General features: G+C 46.0%; 1 protein-coding gene across 2 annotated transcripts in view; it reads right to left on the bottom strand.

The window, feature by feature from the left end:
* Nucleotides 1-724: 724 nt before the first annotated feature.
* Nucleotides 725-23,122, bottom strand: part of SAP30BP (SAP30 binding protein) — a 356,156-nt gene continuing 333,758 nt past the window's right edge. For both annotated transcript variants that reach the window (XM_078654538.1, XM_078654539.1), the window contains 6 exons: nucleotides 4,807-4,898; nucleotides 4,515-4,575; nucleotides 3,768-3,819; nucleotides 3,502-3,560; nucleotides 2,529-2,625; nucleotides 725-1,594 (listed from right to left, as the gene is read on the bottom strand). In XM_078654538.1, the coding sequence (XP_078510664.1) occupies nucleotides 1,413-1,594; nucleotides 2,529-2,625; nucleotides 3,502-3,560; nucleotides 3,768-3,819; nucleotides 4,515-4,575; nucleotides 4,807-4,898 (543 nt within the window). In that variant the 3' untranslated portion in view covers nucleotides 725-1,412. The remainder of the gene's footprint in view (nucleotides 1,595-2,528; nucleotides 2,626-3,501; nucleotides 3,561-3,767; nucleotides 3,820-4,514; nucleotides 4,576-4,806; nucleotides 4,899-23,122) is intronic.

Below are 23,122 nucleotides of genomic sequence, written 5' to 3'. Positions count from 1 at the left end.
TTTCACTTGTCACAAGACCTTCCCATCGCTATGTTTTAACCAGAATGAGGTTAGACCTTGTGCATCATTTAGTGGCGTTCCCTACGATGAAACAGCACCCCGTTTCCCCATGCCCTTGTGATGGGAACACAAAGCAGAGCACCTTGCACTTTTTACTTTTATGCGATCTGTACCTGTCTTTTAGAATTGCTTATTTTAAACCATTTTTTAAAAAGTATGATGCCAAAACCACTAATGCTGCTATGACCCTACTTTTTGCACTAAGAGAACCTGAGATTTGTTTTTATACTGCAACATTTATTTTAAGTTCAATCAATGCCAGGAAGAGTATGTTATTCTAACGTAATTAACCATCTCCCCTATGGTCAAGTATGGTCCCACTAATTAAGCACCTTGCACTTTACACTTTCTGAAGCCTACGTGTCCTGGATCTTTGTTACCAAAATCATGTAATGCTGCTATGAGTTTATTGTTTACATTAGGAGAACTGACGCAGTTTATGATGTTTAATGGAATCAGTATTTGTATGTCATTTTCACTATGGATGTCGACTTTTTATCAATTATGTAATGTGATTATATATTGTGCTTTTATGGTTGTTTGCTCCAACCGAATAAAGCTTATTTGAATTGAAGAGTACAGCATACAAACACATGCATGCCTCTGTGCCCAACATTAGTAAGCATTTAATGTTGTCACGAAAGAAGACCATCAAAACCTCTGCCCATGTCGACATTCTTTGCATCGATTTTTATTCTTGTTTGTCCCCCAAATCCTAATGTCATTTTCTTTCACAGATCTCAAGCAGTGCCAGAACATCTCCACTTTACACAAAGCCTGTTGCGTTTCAAGGCAGTCTGACCTGCAGTGACAGAATAGTGACTTGAGTTGCAACAAAGATTGGTGGAAGCCTTGGTTGATGCTGCTTTATCCAAGGAAGAAAAGGCTTCTCAGGACTTTAAGTCATGTTGGACTGTATGCCTTGTGTTTATCTGACAGAAAGACAATGTTCTTGGACTTTATGAAGTCACTGTTATAGCTTCAATTATCCATCCAATTCAAAAGCTTAATGTTCCATCCCATTCACATTTAAGCATGAACCTTCATCCATTTATTCATCCTTATTCCTTAATATCCCTTTGCTGAATTGGAACGTCACAAGTGATATAACTGGTACTGAACAATATGTTTGGTAGTGAACAAAGAAAGAACCAGTCTCTGCAGGTTGTGTTCCAGTGCATCACAAACCAAAGCCCGTTATTCTCTCCATAGGAGGGATGCGTACTGATGATTAAAGTTTTAAAGGGTTTGTCTGAAGGCAGGAAATCGCAAACACTCGTTACCACCTGTGTAAAAAACCACTAAAACACTCTTCTGTACACAATTCTTGAGTCCAATTGGGTCCTGCAGGGTCATTGCTTGGCCTTCTTTGCAATGGTGCCCACTGCAGAGATGATCGTGGTTTTTGAGCCACTGGTACTGGTGGTCACCGTGACAACTGCTGGCAGGGTGGCCGTAGTGGTGAGGATGATTGGCTGGGCCATGGTCGTGACTGGGACAGCAGAGTCCCACTTGCTCTTCCTCTTCTGGGAATCTGCACATTGCAAAATACAGGAAATTAGAAACAAAGCAAACATTGGCGGTTCCCTACATGAATGTGAAAGGGGCTTTTCAACAAATGTACCACACACCGAACACAGTTCAGACATGCTTGTGTTCCTAAACCTGAGAGAAAGATCTAAGAAAGATCCTGGTGATACCCTTTTCGGTAAAACGTAGATTTTCACTAAATATTTTGAAGGGGAATTTTTTTAATAAAAATTACCAACCATGTGCCTTTTTAAAACTGAAGCCTCCAAGCCAGAACAGGACAATGGAAAGAGGTTGGCATTGACTATTTTAAGGAAATGGAAGGTAAGAGGTACGAGTGGAACTGTTCGTAGAGGAATTGGTCTGCCACTTTTCTCACTATCAAGAATCCCACCTCCCTCTGGACATATTATGCAGTACCTACTGAGATATTCCTGAATCCAGGACTGCAATATTTAACCAATTGTCCTTTCACATCGGTTTAATTACCCTTTTATTTCCAATTTACCACTAATTTATCTCTTATCCACTTGCTCTTGGGATGCCTTCAGTAGGTTGTCTTTTATTTCGTTTTTCTCCGTTTTTTAAAAATGTCCTTTTACACAAAATGCTCACATTATTTTCCTTATAAATGTTAAACATATAGTTTGTGGTTTTGTAAATCCTTGGAGGTGAGGGCATGCGCAGCAGAGGATCTAAGTAAAGTAAATAAATGTATTGACTCTTTATAGTGCACATACACTAACTCCAAAATCAAGCCATAAAGCATCAGGTGGTACTGAAGTACAGTGACATGTGGCACACAGCTCTGAAGAGCAAGAGCAATTCATGCAAGGATGAGGATGATGGTGTCTTTTATGCTATTTCTTCAGCAGAAGCAGGTGGAGTAAAGTATGGCTTCATGAGCCCAACGAAAAGTGAATCAAAAACCACTCTACCTGTTCCGGCAGTGTTTGGAGCTGAGGTGGTAGTTGCTGCAGTAGTGGTGGTGGTGGTAGTGGCTGCACCCTTCTTAGTGCCAGTCACAAACTCGATCTGCATGAAAGAAAGAAGTAATCTTTAATTGCTTTTCACTCTTCAGGAAGATCAAAGAGTTATATAACATTAAGACTAATTGAGTATTTCATATAATTAGCAAGATAACCAAGACCGACAATGCCACATATTACTGAGCTCAGTAATTGGCATCTGCTTGGATTAGAGAGGGCTCCAGCTCTAATCACAAAACAGCCCCCCGCAATCGCAGACACAGTCAGGGCTGCTACCAATATCCAGTGCGTGATGGGCGGCAAGGCAGCAGCGACGGCAGGAGTTGAATTAAAAATGTTTTAAACATGCCTGATCTTGTGGCTGCCTCGTGCTACAGTGCTCCTTCTCACCTGCTACTCCAGACTATCCCTAGGCCAGAGTCCCCAACCAATCCTGGCAGAGCTCTCCTAGTTTGAGAGCAGCCCTGCGATTGCCAAAGAGGGTGTCTTAGAAGCACCGCTCAGGCACAGGTAGTCCAGCACGTTTCTCCACCCAGGCTGTAGAATACCGCCAGATTACAGAAACCTTGATGCGCATGTCTGTTTGGCTGCCCTGAGACAGCCGGCCAAACAGACATGCCCAGTTAGAAGTGCACAACCACTCCTCCCTGTGATCCCAGCCTCGCCATCATCGCTATACATCAATTCTTCAATAGTTCACACCCCCCCCCCACAAGTTGGCTCGGCCAGCAACTGAAAACTAAACAGTAATAATAGTAACATGTCGTTTTATTTTTCAGCTGCTGCCTCTGAGTCAGTGAGGTGACGCTCCACCGCAAATGCGGAACCTCTTGCATTGCTAGTCTGACTGATCAGGATATTGTTAACCCTAGGGAAACAAACTGCACACAAGTTCTTACCCCCAGGGAGTTCAAAAACTTGCCTTTGTTCTTTCTTTTTTGGCTTTTTCTAGTTTGTCCATTTCTATTTTCTGGGATTTCGCTGCAAAATATGAAGGAATAAGAAAGAGAAGAATGACGAGAATGAACAACAAATGTGAGATGGGGTGATAAAAAAGAAGGGGTACTATCCAGAACAGGGGTTCTATGCAAATACACCGATAAACCTGGACTTAATTATGACATACTTTAAAACATGGATTATTTTTACATTGTTAGATTATATTCTGACAAAGAAACGTAAGAGTACCTAGCGCCTCATAGTACGAATCCTCAGGCCATCCATGAGGGTCGAACATGTCCTGTAAGAGAAGGATGGCATCACCTTTAGAGCCTGAAGGACGCACTTTACAACAACAAATGATACACAAACAATTGACCAATGCTCCAGATTCTATGATCAGCATTTCCCATTTTCTGTTTGAGTTTAAGGAGACTCCTTAATTTATACAGCTGAAAATAAAGTCAGTCATACTGGCTCTATACATCAATTCTTCAATAGTTCACATGTTTTGCACATTTAGCTGTATAGAATTTTAAACTCATAAGCCCAGGAATGGGCCGAGGGCATTGTGGGAAAATATAAGGGTCTTAAGTTTGCATGTGTCAACACTAAATAGACAGATGAGAAGAGAAGAAAAAGGACCTCTGGATTTAGCAGTGCATTCAAGCACACAACTGACTGGGAACTTGAGATGCGAGAGAGACACTTAACACCTAACCTAGAGATTCGAAATAGGAGTTTGACACGATCTTGTGCGAGATAACCAAAAGACAGATATAGGCAGAGCTAGAAAGAGAACTCTGGCCATACATGTTGGGGGATTTACACAACAAGGTCCCCTCCTTATGTTTGCTCCTCTCTGTCATACGAGAGCTCTGGAATGGGAGAAATGAGGAAAGAATGCAGACAAATGGGTGGAAGAGCTACTTATGGCCTACAGCCCTAAGCATTTATAAAAGGATTCTGGAGTTATATTAAATTATTTGTACTCACCTTAGGGTAATTGGTTCCAAGTTCGTCAATCGCACAGTACTGGATCAGCTTCTCGTAGATACTGGAAGGAGAAAGGAAAGTTGGGAAGGTCATCATTCGCTTCCAGAGCGAGTCTGTCAAAGTTGTAATGATCGTGCCAACACCATATTCCGCTTAAGTATCACTTTAAGTAATAAAAGGAATGGTTCACTGTGGTGAACGTTGAGGAGGACAAACAAATATTGGGATGAAAGTATAAGTATAAGGAAAAGGGGTGAAACAAACGGTGGGAGGGGAGATAAGTTGGGTTCACCTGGGATTTCGAAACTCCTTCTTCCTCTGGATAACCAAATTCATGTCCATGCCTTCCTTCATTTTCTTCTCGTACAACTTCTGTATTTTATCCTGTAGGATGATAGGAGGTGTGAATCTCAATCAAAGAACAATATGAATCCTGTCGCACACGAAGAAAGCAACGTTGTAAGCATCACAGAGCAGGTGCAAAGCACAATTAAAATAAAACTTGAGCTTTATTTTACAAGCGATACCAGAGCGGTTACATAAAGAACAATTGGGAACAGCTATGAATCTTATCCACAAGGGATACAACTGAGTTTCACCCATAAGGTACAGATCGAAGAGCTGTAGTTCTTAAATTCTTATGTACATAAACAACACCCAGGAGTCCCACATACAAGGCATACACTATCTTCCTACACAGCCCCTGAATCCATTGCTGACAAAAACTGTAGAGTGAGCCTCACAAGCAGGCATACGACAGCGCCTTCGATATTATTTTATGGAGAACCAGTTGTGTGCCTAAAACTGAGACATACACCATAATTCAATTCAGCGGACAATTCCATCATCCCATTGAGATACTAAATATGTGAGTTATACAGCACAGTTCCAGACTCCTTTTCTACTTCACTCTTTAGATGTAAGGATCTGTGACTCTGGTGTAATTGCCAGAGATTCCTGTTGGCTTCATTTTCTTTTAACTGGTAGACCTAACTTTGTATCCCAAGCCCAGTATCATACATTCATGCAGGCTTCATGGAGTGGAAAGGAGGTTGATCTGGGGCTGGGCATGGGCACCATATGCACTCTACTCCCTAGTCCTCAAATGTTCAGGCTCTGCTCTGAAAGAAGACTTTCTCTTTGGTTCTCCAGAAAACAAAGTGATACACAGGTCATCTGCTTGTGGGGTTAGACTTTCAGTGGAGACCTTCAGTGGGGATGCATCATTGTGGAAGTCTGAATCTTTTCCAGCTGGGGTCAAGCTTACATGCCTGCAATAGCAGTGGCAGACCTGTTCACCATCCCATCTTTTTTGCTACAGATTTCCTACACTATTAAACAGAAGCAGCAGTGTGAGCCTAAGGTCCCTAGGGGCTTTAAGTTCGCCCCCTGAAGCCAGTCTTGGCAAGGCCCATATTGCTGAAGGTTGTTGCTAGTTTAGAGTGTGGGGGGAGGGGAGGGCGACAGACGTGGGTCTTCATGAAAGGGGGTTATCTGGGAGAGAAATAGCGTGATTGTAAGGCCTCAGTAATATGAGAGTGAACAGAGTGTGATTGGTCTATGGGAAGTATATCATAAGAACAACAGTGTCGAAGGGCTTAAATTTAGATGAAAGAAGACAAATTTCCAGCATTTTCTGCCTTCTCCGAAGAAACGTCCACATGTGCTCTTCCACGAAGGCCCTTCATAGGCCTTGGCTCTTGCATTTTATGTGTGGAAAATATGTAATTATTCATTTAAAAAATCTTTTGCAGGGACAAGGAGCATAGACGTTTTGCTTCATAAACAGCCTGCGACACCGACTCTCTGAATTTCCTCATGCAGCCTACTGTGATAGTGATGCCAATCTGAAGCAGTACTACATGGTATCTCTGCTAAGTCAGGAACAATAGGAGCGCGAGACTTACTCATTTCAACTTTGTTGTACTGGTGCAAGATTTCGGAAATCAAACCGGTCACCAGAACCATTAGTACTGAAATGAGCGTTCAGCTCTTGTGCAATGTACTGGCCTGTCAAAAGTGGCTTGTACAAAGTGGTCTCCTTGAAAAGAAAACTGCTCCCCCTGATCCTTCCAATGGATCTCAGATATGAATTTACCAAAGTCACTGCGACCATCTAGTGGAGTTAGAAGAATTTTACTTGTACTGGTGCAGAATAATAATGGTATGCAATGTATGAATGCCTAAGGTGCTCATACAAAGTGGAGAGAAATAATACACTGAACTCTTTCTTTGTGCCTTCCTTTCAGAGAAGTACAATAAAGGATCCTACTGGTCTATGATTGCCACAAAACGTACCTGAAGAATAGAGCATTTCATTTCAAGGGCGTGCGTTTTGCGGTTCCCCCTTTCAATAAGACGTATGAGCCACTGTAGGTTGAGGAACCGGGTTTGAGACTCGGCAGGGACGTTCAATATCCTGTGATTCTGGGCAAATCACTTAATCTACCTGTGCCTAACAAAAAGGAACGTGTCCGTCTGTAACGCTACTGGTGCTCATGTAAAGCTTGGTTACCTTCGGGTCGAGTTCGTGACATATAAGAAAAAAGAAAACACTGCATTCTCGTTGAATGTTTTTAAAATGTCATTATGAATAATATCTAGATGCTTCATGATAAACAGCAAGTTGTGACAATATGCCATTGTGTCAAACACCCATTAATATATACTTGTATTTTATTTGTGCTTATAGATTGCTGGTGGGCACTACAAAGCGCTTTGCATGGAGAAGGTTTAAGGCTATCAACAATTCACTCTTTCAAGAGCAGTCAGCTTTGATGTAATCCAAATGTCTTTTAGAGCAAAAGCATCTTTAGGGTTTTCCGGGATCCCATGAAAAAAGTAGAGGGAGGGTTTTCGGTCTTCGAAAAATGATTGCTGTGAATTGAAATTTTGTAGCAAACATGCTCCATATAATGCAAGAGATTCATTTTGTTCTTTTAGTCTTTCTGTCTCTAACATTATTACTGTAGTTACATTCCACTGGAGACTCGAACGGTCCCCTTGCATTACATTTTTCTACTCGACCATTAAACGCTGCTGAACATTGAAGGAGACAACTTGCTAGTTTATTCAGTGTATGAATGCTGAAACCACAAGGACTGTGTAATAGCTAATACCGTCTTCAAAGTTTTATAATTATGATGCGATTCCTTTTTACCACTACGGCCAATAAAAACAGCAAAGGATGTGTGAGGAACATGGTGTGCATGGATAGAAAACAAGTTACTTACCTGTAACTACAGTTATCCAGTATTTTGTTTTTTTTAATGTATTTAAAAAAAATAAAAAAAAATTTGCAGAGTTTTATATAGCGCGAACTACACCCGAACCGAATCAGGTATCAGAGCGCTTTACATATTTTTCCAGTTACGTTACATTTTACGTTACCAGTTACTTTCATTTTAGGCACGGGGAGATTAAGTGATTTGCCCAGAATCACAGGAGGTTTTGGCGTCGTTACCGAGACTCGAACCCAGATCCCCAGGTCCGAGGTCGAGCGCCCTAGCCGTTAGGCCAACTCCTCTCCCCAGTATTGGTATCTTTCATAGATTGACATGCCTGAATCATTCCCCGTCGCCGAGGCGGGAGTCCCACAGTAAATACAAAAGTAGTGCCAAAGGTAAATATTAGTAGTAGGCCCCAAAGAAAAAGCCCTGAGGTCTAGATCTTAGTAGCCTATCTACATCATTATGCAAAAAGAACCAAAAAATTGGTCCCAACCAATCAGCACTCTCTAGAACACTCGCAGCAGAGCCAGTTCTCTGCAGATTTTCGCTAGCACAAGTGGGAAAGAAGTATCCCAAAACAGAGAACCGACTCTCTGGGGGGAGGGTGGTAGCATGTGAATCTATGAAAGATGTCAATACTAGATAACTGTAGTTACAGGTAAGTAACTTGTTTTCTTATCTAGTATTGGGGTATCATTCATAGATTCACATGCCTGAATCAAAGTAGCAAGCAGTATACCAAGTATACAGTCGGTTGCGGATGGTCGGAGACTTGTGCTGATAAACTTTCAATTGCATCCAGAAATTGTTAACAAAAGGTATAATAAACCAAACCTTCAAAGTTAAAAGCATGACCTATAAATAGGAAAAGAAACATGTATAGTAATAGCACTACATGGATATGTAAGCATTATGCACATATTATATACAATGAACATATTATAATCGCAAAATTGTGTGTGTATCATGAACAATGACAACCATAGATAGTAAAAGACTGAAAGGTACCTGAAAACTGGTATCAAAGAAAAAGATGGCGTAGGACAGCCTGTCCAACTGCCGCATCCTCTTGACATTGGCGTAGGACAGCCTGTCCAACCGCCGCATCCTCTTGACATGTAGATTGAATGCATTAATGTCTTGTGAAAGTGTGAAAATGTTTCCATGTCGCGGAACGACAGATATTTTGTAGAGTCACTCCAGCAAACAACACTGTAAACGCTGCCACAGTTCTTGTGGAGTGGGCTTTGACTTTCCTTAGCAATCGCCTGTTAGTCTTGTCATGACAGAAATGGATTGTAGATGCTATCCATCTGGCAATTGTGGCTTTTGTGACTGCAGTTCCCAGAGTAGCTTGTCCGTAAGCCACAAACAACTGGTCGGATTTTCTAAAGGTTTTTGTTCTTTGTAGATCGAACTTTAGACATACTTTGATGTCAAGGGAATGAATATGCTACTTACCAGTATGCATCTGTTCTTGGCATGTAGGGCTGCTAACATTCATATCTTAGCATTAGATCGCCGCCTAGTGTTGGGTCCGGATGATCGCACATTGTTGTCCTGGAAGAGTCTTCGAAGTATCCTGAGATAGGTGGCTCCTCCCCTGGACTACAGTGCGCATGGGCATCGGCTCCATCCCCAGATTGTTTTTCGCCATTGTGGCAGAAGATGGAGTGAAAAGTGTAAAGGATGTCCATGCTAATGTCTGAATACAATAGTATATCTGCAGCTGCAACAGGCACCGGGGAGGAGGGTGGGCGATATGAATGTTAGCAGCCCTACATGCCAAGAACAGATGCATACTGGTAAGTAGCATATTCAGTTCGAGGCATGTGGGCTGCTAAATTCATATCTTAGCATAGAATACATAGCAGTCCCTCCATCAGCGGCGGTTGCCTGTGCCAGCTGCAGAAACCTGAAAGAGTGTCTTGAGAACAGCCTGTCCTACAGCAGCCTGCTGCTTGGAATGCACATCAACACAGTAGTGTTTTGTAAAGGTATGTGGTGTAACCCACGTGGCTGCTCTGCAAATGTCCTCTAAAGGAATGTTCCCTAGGAAAGCCATGGATGCCCCCAATTTGCGTGTGGAGTGCGCCCTTGGGGGTATCGTTAGAGTGCGCTTGGCCTTTTGATAACATATTTGGATGCACTTAACAATCCACCTGGCTATTCCTGCTTTGGAAATAGGGTTGCCTTTGTGTTGTGGTGCGAAGGCAACAAAAAGTTGTTTTGTTTTTCTAAAGGGTTGTGTCCTGTCTATGTAGTACATCAACGCCCTCCGTACGTCTAAGGTATGGAGCATTCTTTCCGCCACCGTTTGTGGGTTTTGAAAGAATGCCGGTAAGTCAATAGTTTGGTTGAGATGAAACTGTGACACCACCTTCGGAAGGAATTTGGGGTTAGTGCGTAGCACTACTCTATTTGGATGAATTTGAATGAAAGGCTCTTGGATTGTGAGCGCTTGCAGCTCACTAACACGCCTTAGTGACATAATAGCTATTAGGAAAGCTACTTTCCACGTTAGGAACTGGAGTTCACACGAGTGCAGTGGCTCAAAAGGTGGTCCCATCAGTCTGGTGAGGACCACATTGAGGTTCCACACCGGAGCTGGTGGTGTTCTTGGGGGAATGACTCGTTTCAGACCTTCAAGGAAAGCTTTAATGGCAGGCACTCTGAAGACAGAGAGATGCTGCCTGTTCTGAAGATAAGCCGCTATGGCGGATAGATGTATCCGAATGGAAGTGTACGCTAGATTGCACTTGTAAAGATGCAACAGATAGCAAATGATATCAGGGATAGATGCATCTAGCGGGTTGATGTCATTGGCTGTACAGTAAATGACAAAACGCTTCCATTTCGCAGCATAGCATGCTCTGGTAGTTGGCTTCCTTGCCTCCTTGATGATGTTCATGCATTCCGGAGGTAGGTTAAGGTATCCAAACTCTAGGACTTCAGGAGCCAGATCGCCAGGTTGAGCTGTTGCGGATCTGGATGCTGAATTTCTCCATGGTTCTGCGTCAAAAGTCTGGGCGTGAGGCGCAGTCTTTGATGCGGCACCCCTGAGAGTTCGAGGAACGTGGTGTACCATGCTTGGCGAGCCCACGTTGGAGCAACCAGGATGAGAGTCATCGCGTGCTGCCTTAGTTTTCTTGCCACCAGCGGTATCAGAGGGGCTGGCGGAAAAGCGTACGCAAATTTGCCTGACCAGTTCATCCATATCGCATTCTCCTGCGACTGTGGATGAGGGAACCTGGCGGCAAAGTGTTGGCATTTTGCGTTTTCTTTTGTGGCAAACAGGTCTATCTCCGGATGACCCCACTGCTGGAAGTACGGGTGGAGTACAGATGGGTGTAACTCCCACTCGTGCATTTGATGGCTGTATCTGCTGAGCAGATCCGCCATCTGATTGTCCTTTCCCGGGAGGTGCTCTGCCATGAGGAAAATGTTCCTCTGAATGGCCCACTTCCACATGCTCTGAGCCAGATGAGACAGCTGTGGCGAGTGGGTGCCTCCCTGCTTTTGAATGTAGTACATCGCGGTCATGTTGTCCGTCCGGACTAACACTACCTTGTTGCACAGATGTACGATGAAGGACTTGATCGCCATGAAGATTGCCATCAGTTCCAGATAGTTGATGTGCATCTTCTGTTGCTGCGTTGTCCATAGTCCCTGCACTGTGTAAGTGAGCAGATGAGCTCCCCATCGCTGGAGAGATGCGTCCGTTGTCAGGATAATCTGTGGCACTGGCTCCTGGAACAGTCGGCCCTTGCAAAGGTTGTGTGGAGTCCACCAATGCAGAGAGTCGAATGCCCGACTGGTAACCAACACTAGGTCTGTTAAATTTCCCTGAGCCTGTGTCCACTGATTTGCTAAGCACTCCTGAAGCGGGCGCATATGTAACCGTGCGTGAGGGACTATGAAGATGCAGGAGGCCATCATGCCTATCAATTGCATGAACACTCTCGCTGGAAGCGAGTGTTGTGGTCTGAACTTCTGGATTAGAGACTGCATGCTGTCTATCCTGACTTGGTTTGGTTGAGCCATGGCCGTCAGGGTATTGATCGTCGCACCTAGAAACTGCCGGACATGTGCCGGCTGAAGATGCGACTTTGGGTAGTTCAACGAGAAACCTAGATTGTGAAGGAGGTGAATGGTGGTCGACATGTCCGCGGCGCACTGTTGTTCCGACTTGGCTTGAACGAGCCAGTCGTCCAGGTAGGGGTAGACATGGATGTTCTGCCTCCTGAGGTGCGCTGCTACTGTCGCCAGACACTTGGTAAACACTCTTGGGGCTGTGGTGACTCCGAAGGGTAGGACCTTGAACTGGTAATGCTTGCCTTGGATAGTGAACCTGAGGTATTTCCTGTGGGACGGGTGTAGTGGAATGTGGAAATAAGCATCCTTGAGATCTAAGGTTGCTAAGAAGTCCCCTTGGTTTAACAAGGGAAGAATCTGTTGCAGTGTAAGCATATGGAAATGTTCTGATAGTATGTACAGGTTGAGGGGACGCAGATCCAGAATGGGTCTGAGAGATCCGTCCTTCTTTGGAATAAGGAAGTACAGGGAATATACCCCTGTGCCTTCCTCTCCCACCGGCACGAGCTCGATTGCGCCCTTGTGCAGCATCGCCACTACTTCCTGCTGCAATAAGTGCAAGTGCTCTGCGGACATAGGCCTTTGCCTTGGTGGAATGTTGGGTGGAGTGGATTTCAACTCTAGGCAATAACCATACTGGACTAGTTGTCGCACCCACCTGTCTGTGGTGATGTTTCTCCAGACGGGCAGGAACTGCTGCAGTCTCCCCCCGACAGGTGTTAAGTGGTCGGGGGGCAGTGACAGAGAGTCACTGTTTGCTTGGGGTAGAGGAGCGGGAGTTGTTGTTTCCTCTGCCGCGACCTCTGTTGCTGTTATTTCTGTAACCTCCCTTGTTCTGTTTTGTGAACGAGGATTGTGCTCCACCTCTGGAGAATTGCGATTGTTGACCCATTTGTCCTCTGGTGACTCCACGTGCACCTGAGCGACGAAAATTATTGCCACGAAACTGTTGTGATTGTAGGGCTCCCATGGACTTAGCAGTTTCTGTGTCTTTCTTTATCTTTTCGAGGGTGGTGTCAACATCTGGACCAAACAGTCTATCAGGATTGACTGGCTGATTAAGTATGGTTGTCTGAATATCAGGTTTAAACCCTGATATGCGGAGCCAAGCTTGTCGTCTCAGCATGACGCTAGTGTTGATCGCCCTAGCAGCTGTGTCTGCGGCGTCAAGTGCACACTTGATGGCTGCGTTGGAGATCAGTTTCCCTTCCTCTATAAGCAGTTTGGTGGCCTCTTGAAACTGCGGAGGCAGGTGTTGTACAACTTGCTCTAGGGTGTCGTAGTGCGCCCTATCGTAACGTGCTAAGAGTGCTTGTGTATTTGCAATACGCCAAAAGTCGGCAGCTTGTGCAGCTACTCTTTTGCCCCCTGCCTCTAGCACCTTGGACTCCTTGTCTGGGGGAGGAGCTTCACCCGTCGTCTGGGAGTTGGCCCGTTTTCTGGCATTTGCGACCACAAGAGAGTCTAGTGGCAACTGTCCCTGAATGTATGCAGGGTCTGCAGGTGCTGGTCTGTACTTTTTCTCGATACGTGGATTGACCACTCTCGCTCTGGTAGGTTCTTTAAAGATGTCAGCTGCATGCTTGAGGACTCCCTTGAGCATAGGCAGCGTTTTCACAGTTCTTTCAGAGACTGAAAAAGTATCAAAGAGAAAGTCCTCTTCCACTGGGTCAGCATGCATGTCCACATCATGATTAGCAGCTGCCCTTTCAATGAGTGCATGAAAACCTGCAGAATCCTCTGTTGGGGATGCACGAGCACTGAAAGGCTGTGGGTCTTGCCCCACACTTTGGGTGCCTTGGTCACCAATGTCATCATATGAATCTGGATGTGCATCTGGTTCATTGATGGGGAAGGTGTATTGGTCATCCTCATTATATCCCTCACCCTCAGAGTGTTCTGGTGAGGGAGTAGGGCTCCTTCTTGGAGGAGGCTGGGTAGGTTCTATGAGGCTAGAAGCGTCCTGAGGAAACCTTTTCTTCTTTAGTGGGATGACATAGGAGTCCACAGGCTCTGAAGTGATCCTCCTCTTGTATAGGGTTAATTTGCCTGTGTTGGCGTCGATGAAGTGCTCAGAATCGTCCCCTGATTCGAGTACTTGACTTGAAGGTACCCCTGCCGTAGAAGAATCCGACGGCTTTGGCGTCGATTTCGTAGAAAAGGCTTTTGGAGCCTCTTTCGGCGGCAGAAGGAAGAGAAGCTTACTCTTAGGCGTTGCCGGATAGTCCTTCGGCGTCGGAGGCGATGGCATCGGAGCCGACGTAGCAGCGTCCTTTTCCCTGATTCTTTGTAGCGAAGCGGCGATGTGGGACGCATCACTTACAGTGGATTTCGGCGCTGACAAGGATGTCTTGACCTTCCCCTCGGATCCGACTTCATGGTGGCCTTTCTGAGTCTTGGACGCTGATGCAGTTGCCGCCGACCCAGAGTCCTTGGATCGATGCGCAGACGTGCCAGCCTTCGATCCGTGTGCTTGTGTCGCCTCCGTCTCCACTACGCGACCGACTAACGGAGTCCCAGTCGGAACCGGAGCCGTGCCGCTGGCCTTGGCGTGCTTGGACGGCGTCGCAGTGGTCGATCCGTGCCGACCACCCTTTTTAGAGGAGCCCTCCTCTGGCGCCGATTTTGACCCTGTGGAATCGACAGATTTCGACTTCTGTGGACCGGAGGCCGACGGAGCCGATGCGGCAGCGGGTGCAGTTGATTTCTGTGGCCCGGCCGCCATTTTAGGGACGCTCGAGTCCATAAGTTTCGGTTTCGTTTTCGGGTCGGCCATTTTAGGTGTAGTCGATACCGTATGTTTCGGTTTCGGTTTCGATCCAGCCTGCCCAGCAAGTATGTCCGTGGCCGGGCCAGAAGGCGGGGCCGTGGCTTGCGGCACGGGGTCTTGGGTAAGGCCAACTGGCGATCCCGTGACCCGATCGTGATCTTCGAAACCTTCGGGGCATAGCTCGTCCCCTGAGCTATCTGCCGCGGCCCCATAAATCTCTTCGACGTCCCCTACCTCGTCGTCGTATTCAAGGCCTTGACCCACGACTCCGTCGTCGTCTACCGGATCCGCCTCGACCTCCGTTTCGGGTGGGGATATTTGGAGATGATGACCCTGTTCATCTTCTTCTTGGTCGCCGAAGATGTTTTCTGGATCCGGGGCCGCTTGTCTGGCCTCTAGGCGCACCGCGCGCCGAAGCTTGAGAGTCTTTTTAGACCTGAATTGTGCGCAGGCCTTGCACTTGCCGTCGTCATGGTCCGGTGAAAGGCATTTGTTACAGACCGGGTGCAGGTCTATATGTGGGTACTTAGACCCACAGAGCGGACAGAACTTAAACGGACTCCGCTCCATGTTGAAAAGTTGCGGTCGTGTCGCGATGAGAAGGCCTCGATGTCCGAAGAGTGAAAAAACTCCGCTGAATCCGACTCCAAGAGACGGAAGAACTCGAGACCGTGCGCAAACAATACCGACGCTATGAATACAAGGCCTTTTGGCCTTAAAAAGTTAGTTTTACTCGGTTCCGACAGAGAGAAGTCGAGACCGCATCCGAACCCAATGGCGGAAAAAAACAATCTGGGGATGGAGCCGATGCCCATGCGCACTGTAGTCCAGGGGAGGAGCCACCTATCTCAGGATACTTCGAAGACTCTTCCAGGACAACAATGTGCGATCATCCGGACCCAACACTAGGCGGCGATCTAATGCTAAGATATGAATTTAGCAGCCCACATGCCTCGAACTGTAAGGTTCTTTCCGCTGGTGTAGACGGATTTGGAAAGAAAGTCCGTAATCTCACCGGTTCATTGAAGTGAAACTGCGATGGCACTTAAGGAATAAATGTAGGATTAGTCCGGAGGGTCACAATCCTGATGTAAAAATGGTTCCTTTATAGTGAAAGCCTGAATTTCACTCACTCTTCTAGCAGATTTTGGAGCTAGAAGTAAAGCAACTTTCCACGTGAGAAACTTGAGCTCGGCTTGTGGTTGGGCTCGAATGGGTGTTCCATTAACTGCGTGAGGACAGTGTTCAGTTCCCACTCCGGTGGAGGAGGGCGCACCGGAGGAAATGCTCGCAAAAGACCTCTCATGAATTGTTTGATTAATGAGGATGAACATAAAGCAGGAAGCTTAGCACCTTTTCTGAATCTGGAAAGTGCAGCTAAATAGACTTTAACTGATGAAAAAGTGAGTCCAGACCTAGCCAGATGTAGCAAATAAGGGAGAATTTGTTCCACAGGAGCTTCTATCGGATGAACCGTGTTTGCTTTACACCAACAGCAAAACCTCTTCCATTTCAGACGATAAGTCTTAATTGTGCTCCGAGCTCGTGATTTAGTTAAGATGTGTCAACAGTCCTGAGGGATGTCAAGGTCTTTGAATTCTAGGAAATCAGGAGGCATTCGTGTAAATTTAGAGACTGACGGTCCGGGTGAACCACCTGCCCCATGTTCCTCGACAACATTGTGGGTGTTGGAAGAAGACAGATCCGCTGGTCCTGGGATAGTAACAGCAGTTCTTGGAACCAGTACTGACATGGCCACGGGGGGCAATCACGATGAGATGGCAGCCCTCCGATTTCATCTTGCGTAACACCCTCTGGATTAGAGGTATTGGGGAAAAGCGTAAACACAAATCCCTGACCATCGCATGGACAGGGCATTCCCCCTTAATCCCTGTTGAGGATATCTGCTGGCATAATATCGGCATTTCTTGTTGGCTTTGTTGCGAACAAATTCAATGTCTGCTTGCTCCAAGTTTGGAACACTTTGTTCACGTAAGTGTGCTCTAGCTCCCACTCGTGACAGTCCGATAGGGACCTGCTGAGCGTGTCCATCAGGGTATTGTGGAGGCCTCTGACATGTACCACTTTGAGGTTTATGTTGTGAAGTGTAACCCATTCCCACAATTCTTGAGCCTCTTTTGACAAAGTTGCTGATCTTGTCCCTCCTTGCTTGTTCACGTAAAACATGCTGGTGGTATTGTCGGTTCGAACCAGTACTGATGAACCCGCAATCCTTGGAAGGAAAGCTTGCAAGGACAGAAAAATCGCTCGTAATTCCAGGCTGTTGATATGTTGTGGTCTGTACTCTTGAGACCACTTGCCTTGTATCTGTAAATCCTGGAGATTATCTCCCCATCCTTCCATGGAGGCATCTGTTGTCAGAACACAATCTGGGACATCCTGTATGAAAGCGAGTCCTTCTGCTGCCATGCGTGGTGTGACTTTGATGTTGTCGTTGAAGGAACCCACGGCTTGCTGCCACTGACGGTGCAGTTCTTACTGTAGAGGTCTCATTTTGAGTCGTGCCAGCGTGATGAGATTTATTGCCTAAGAGCACATCCCCAGGAGCGAGAACAGAAACTGACTTTCTTCTTGAAATCAGAATTGCTAGCTTTTGAAGACGAACCTGTTGTTTGTGAGAAAATAATGCCTTGCACTGGACTGTGTCCAGAAGGGCTCCAAGAAATGGAAGGACTTGCATTGGACGTAACTGGGAATTGCTTTTGTTCACAGTTAGTCCCAGAGAGTTGAAAAGATGAAGAGACGTTGCAGTGGCATTCTTGACTGCTTACTCCAAAGGACCTTAGATTAACCAATCGTCCAAATACGAGAATACCTGGATTCCCGGGATCTTAATGCTGCTGCTACAGGAGCTAGGCACTTTGTGTAGATCCTCGGAGCCGATTTTAGTCCAAAAGGGAGCACTTTGAACTGATAATGGGTGCCAGCCCCCCAGTGAAGCGGAGATATTTGCGATGTTTGGGATGGATTGGGATGTTGAAGTAAGCATCTTCCATGTCCAGAGAAGCCATAAAATCTCCCTCGTTTAGGCAACCAAGGATCTCTGAAAGTGTGACCATGCGAAATCCTTGTTTTTTGAGGAATCTGTTCAGGTTGCGAAGGTCTAGGATCAGCCGCCATTCCCCTGATTTCTTTTTGATCAGGAAAAAACATATAGAAACAATAGAAACCTGTTGGTTTCTGATGTGCTGGGACCTTCTCTACAACATTCTTGAGAAGCACTGTTAAAGCTTCCTTGAATAATAAGTGAAGACGAGGGGGAGGGGGTCCCTTGGGCGGAGTGGTAGTTGGCTTGGTGACAAATTCTAGAGTATGTCCGTTGTTCACCATGTCTGGAACCCATTGATCGGAGGTAATTTCTCGTCACTTGTCCACAAATGTTGAAACTTTCGCACCCACGGGAATGGGAAGTGGTGTGATTGGCGCCCTGCGGAGATCACCGTTTTCTCTTAGCATCTCGCCCTTGATTTTGCAATCGTTTCCGACCTCCCTGGCGCTAGAAACCAGCCGTATTGGATTGCCGGTATGAAGATTGGTAATTCTGTCTTTATTGGGCCTGGTATTGTCTGTTCTGCTGGGTTTGGTATCCTCCTCTAGAGGAAAAACCACGCCCCCTAGCGCCTCTGAAGGTTCCACGTTTGTATTGCAAGGAGTCCAAGGATCTTGCAGTATCCGTATCGGTTTTTATTGCCTAGAGGGCTTCATCAATGTGTTTTCCAAACAACGATTCACCATCGTAGGCCATATCCAATATTTTTGTCTGGACTTCTGGTCTGAAAGTGGTGGCTTTAAGCCAACCCTGGCATCCGAGTACTGCCGCCCCAGCTAGTTGTCTGAAATTTGTATTAACAATGTCCAGCTAGTTGTCTGAAATTTGTATTAACAATGTCCAGTGCGCAATCTATTGTTTCAGATGCCGCACGTTCTCCCTCTAGTCAGATTTTCTGTGCTTCCTGTCTTCTGTCCTCAGGAATGAGGTCAATGAGCCCAGCCATATCTGACCACATTTGGCGGTCATAACGCCCTATGATCGCTAGGGAGTTAGCTGCCCTGATGTAAGCAGCTGCCATAGTTGAAAACGTCTTCCCAATCAGATCAAGACGGCGCTCCTCCTTGTCCGGCGGTGTAGTAATGGGTGTTGCAGGATTCTTAGATCTTTGTTGGGCAGCCTGGGAGATGACGGATCTTGGCCGAGGGTGTCCAATGAGACAGGATGGACTATTGGCCGGAGCACGATACTCCTTATCTATCCTCACTTACCACCCTGTTGCATTTAATAGCTGATCTCTCCTTAAAACATACTTACTTCACTGTTCTAGGAGATTTTAACTTACATGTTGATAATCCTTCCTGCACACAAGCTTCATGTTTGATTGATTTTATGTGTGGATTAACTTTGCCCCAATTAGTCAAGGGCCCCACACACTTAGCGGGTCATACTCTTGACCTACTCTTCACCAACCATCCCGGTATCATTTCCCTTCCAGCTATACCCCTCACATGGTCTGACCATTTTCTCCTTCCCTTTGAAATTACCATGCCCACTGCTCCGCCTGGTTTCTCTCGAAATAGAGAGAATGGTCGAAAATGGTTTAAGGTCACTTGTGATACTATTGATCCCTGTTTTTCTTACCTGTTTGACTCTTATACAGATCTTAATGAGGAAGTTGTTAGATACAATACCGCTATCATTGACGCCCTGGATGTTATCGCCCCCCTCGCCCCGATTGCGTCTGCTAGATCTCGACCATCTGCGCCTTGGTTCTCTCCCTCTCTGCGGGAGGAAAAAAGCCGTTGTAAGCAGCTTGAGCGCATTTGGCGCCGGACTTATGACGTTGAATCCAAAACTATCTACAAAGCTGCTTTAAATAAATTCCAAAAATTAAAGCGAGCTGCGATGAGAGGACACTTCGCTCAGCTTATTCATGAAGCTGAGAATTCCACCAAAGCCCTATTTAAGATAGTGAAGGATTTCGTCCATCCCTCTGCCATGAAGACCCAGAGTGCCCCCAGTCAGACCTTTTGTAACGGGCTCTCGGATTTTTTTCAGGACAAAATTTTGAAGCTATCCTCTTCATTTGATTCTACCTTGTCCTCTCTGCCAATTGTTGAGTCAGATCCTCAGCTATTCTCATTGAATTCCTTTGAAGAGCTCACGTCAGAGACCGCCACTGAGCTACTTGTTCAAGTTAGCTCAGGATCACCGCTGGATCCAGTCCCCGCCAAGGTAATGGGCAATCTCGCACCGGTTCTCATTACTCCCCTACTCTCCCTTTGGAACACTTCTTTAAATCTGGGTCAATTCCCTACAGTATGGAAACAAGCCTTACTGGTGCCCATTTTAAAAAAAGCGGATGCTGATCCTTTACTATTCAGTAGCTATCGCCCAATATCTCTCCTGCCCAAACCTGCTAAAATCTTGGAGAAGGTGGTGCAGAGGCAATTGGCCCACTATCTTGAAATAAACCACCTGTTGCATGACTCCCAGTCGGGTTTTAGAGCTGGTTTCAGCACAGAGACGGCTTTATTGGAAGTATCTGAGACAATACGTGAGTGTGCGGACAGAGGTGAGGAGTCCATGTTGGTCCTCCTCGACCTGTCCGCCGCTTTTGATACTGTGTCTCACAACATTCTATTAGATCGCTTACAGCAGCTGGGAATCGGAGGCACTGTACTTACCTGGATAAGATCATTCCTTACGGGACGGTCACAGAGAGTACTCCTTCGGCCCTTTCAATCAGAGGATAAACCCCTCCTGTGTGGAGTGCCACAGGGTTCTGCCCTGAGCCCTCTCTTATTCAATGTCTATCTAGGCCCGCTTGCTAGGGTGGTTGAGGCATGGGGGGTCAGAGTGGTTTCCTATGCTGATGATACTCAGCTTGTGTTTTCTTTTAGAGACCACTCTGACTCCCATTTTTCAAACTTCCGCAACTGCCTTAGCAACATCTGTTCCTGGATGGCCTCTAACCACCTGGTTTTGAACACGGATAAAACAGAGGTCCTGTTTTTTAATCAAAAAACTACTCTCTCTGCGACCCTTTGGTGGCCTACTATTTTGAATCCCCCCCCGACCCCTGTTCAGGCGGCCCGTAATCTGGGCTTTCAATTTGATAATGCCATGTCTCACAAGGCCCAGATTAATAAGGTTACATCTGCTTGCTTTGGCAAGCTCCGCATGATCAAGAAGATCTGTCCGTACCTTCCGTTGGATTCACGTAAAACTATTGTCCATGCTCTGATTACGTCACACCTTGACTATTCAAATAGTCTATATGCCGGTGCCCCCTTGTACCTTATTGAAAGGTTACAAGTAGTTCAAAATGCAGCGGCAAGACTCATTGGAAATATCCCTCTTCGTCAGTCTGTAGCAGCATATCGGAAAGAACTTCACTGGTTACCTATCTCCTGCCGTATACAGTTCAAAGTCTTGACCCTTGCTTTCCGTGCCATTAATGACTTGGGCCCGGTCTATTTGAGAAAAAGACTCAAACTATCCTTATCATCTAGATCTTTGAGATCCAACAGCTTGCGTCTCTTAGTGGTACCTAGATTCCGCCGCTCCAGGTGTGGGGGAAGAACGTTTGGAGTAGTTGCTGCCAAGCTTTGGAACACTCTTCCTTTAGATCTTTGGTTCTGTGAGTCGGAACTAGTGTTCCGTCGCAAACTCAAGACTTGGCTGTTCACTACTGCTTAATATAGTTCTTCTAATGATCAGTAATCTACAGCGCCGGGACACCCCCTTCTGGGGGTATCCGTGCGCTTTACAAGCTTCTTAAATAAATAAATAATAAATAATCCGTGGAAGCACTGCAGGCACAGATGCAGGAGTTTTCATGATTATGATATCCTTGTTCCATATATAAATCAATTATAGTACAGCCTGGTAATTTTTCTGGATTCCTCTTTAAGATCATGAAGGAAACATTCCGTTTGTTCAGCAGTGACCGGTAGTTGTGAAATCTTCCTATATCTGGTGGCGAATCAGATGGCAGAGGAATCGGTGGTGAAGGCATAGGGATAATGTAAGAATCCCAAGGATCAACATGAGGGTTCTCTGGCAATTCACCTTCCTCAACTTTCTCATCAGAGGATGTGTCTTGACCCTGATGAGGGTCTGGGGGCTGTTGTTCCTGAGGAGGTTGTAAATTGAGGCGTTGGGCCCGGAGCCTCAGGTGGAGGTAAAGGATCCGGAACAGTCACAGGAGGAGGTGGGGTTTGTGGAATAACCTGCTGCGGGGGAAACCACTGTCTATAATATGCAAGCTTGGCTTGCAAGTCCTGAATATGATTTGGAGGCAGATGGCTGGTCCCAGGCTGATGAGCTTGCCTATGATATACTGTAAGATGCGGGACGACAATGTCCTCTTGATAATATTGTTTGATGTAATCCTCCTCCTCCTCCTTCTCATCTTGGCATTTTATGTGCAGCTCAGAAGGATGATGAGCTATACCAAATGTTCCTTCTTCCTCATCGTCATAATCATCATCCTCTTCCTGTGCATATGTTTCCAGGAGATGCGACGGAGTAAGAGGTGAAATATTGCAATACTCATGTCTTTGAAATGTTTTCGAGTTGAAAGCTCCTAGAAGGAACAGGCATTGAATGAGATGGAACCACAACCAAAGCCTTAGATGGAACAGGTAAAACCACTGCTGATGGTATGGTCGTCGACGGGCTCTCAGTCGATGGAATTCTCATCAAAGGGCTCTTTGTGTCGACGGGGTCGTCGTCGACGGGATCGTCGTCGACTGGCTCGACGTCGAAAGGTTCATTGCCGACGGGCTCAACGTCTTCATCGTCAACAGGCTCGACGTCGACGGGTTCATCGTCGACTGACTTGGGATCTTCGTCGACGGGACATTAGTCGACGGTGTAGCAGGCAACTGTGTCTTCGACGACGACACATCTCTCGTCGACGGTGGAGGCTTCGTCGACGGTACTTTCGTCGACGTGTGCTTTGATGAGGACTTCGTCGATTAAGCCTTCGTCGACGATTCTTCGTCGACGGTCTTTTTTGACAAGATAGTAATCCTCGTTGACAGTATAGGAGATGTGATAGATGTAGTAGAGATAGTCTCCGTCGACAAAGGAGCAGAAGAAGTGACAGAAATCGTCAACGAAGAAGGGAAAGCCAGAGATTTTGAGAGGCTTTTACTCACTGTTTTAGTAGATGGTTCCTTAGAGTCCTTGAGAGCAGAAGTCTGAGGAGACTGCCCAGACCCAGAGGAGGTTAAAGGAGATCTCTGAAAAGGGCCAGAAGTACAGTGGGAAGATTTAAGATGTTTTCTCCCCTCACTTGAAGAACTGTCCTGTGATCTAGCTCTCTTGCTGGAAGTTGAGGCTCTATCATCATCTTCCGCCGAAGAAGATTTAAGCCACACAAGGACTCGTCTCCCTATTCCTAAGTGTTTTAGGAGGAAAAGAACGGCAAATTTTGCAATCTTTTGCCTCATGTTTAGGGTAGAGGCAGTAGATGCAGTCCTTATGCTGG

This window comes from Lissotriton helveticus, chromosome 7 (assembly GCF_964261635.1).
Source record: "Lissotriton helveticus chromosome 7, aLisHel1.1, whole genome shotgun sequence".
Taxonomy (NCBI): Eukaryota; Metazoa; Chordata; class Amphibia; order Caudata; family Salamandridae; genus Lissotriton; species Lissotriton helveticus.
Note: the sequence above shows the minus strand (reverse complement) of the source record. Positions and strands in the feature narration are given on the sequence as shown.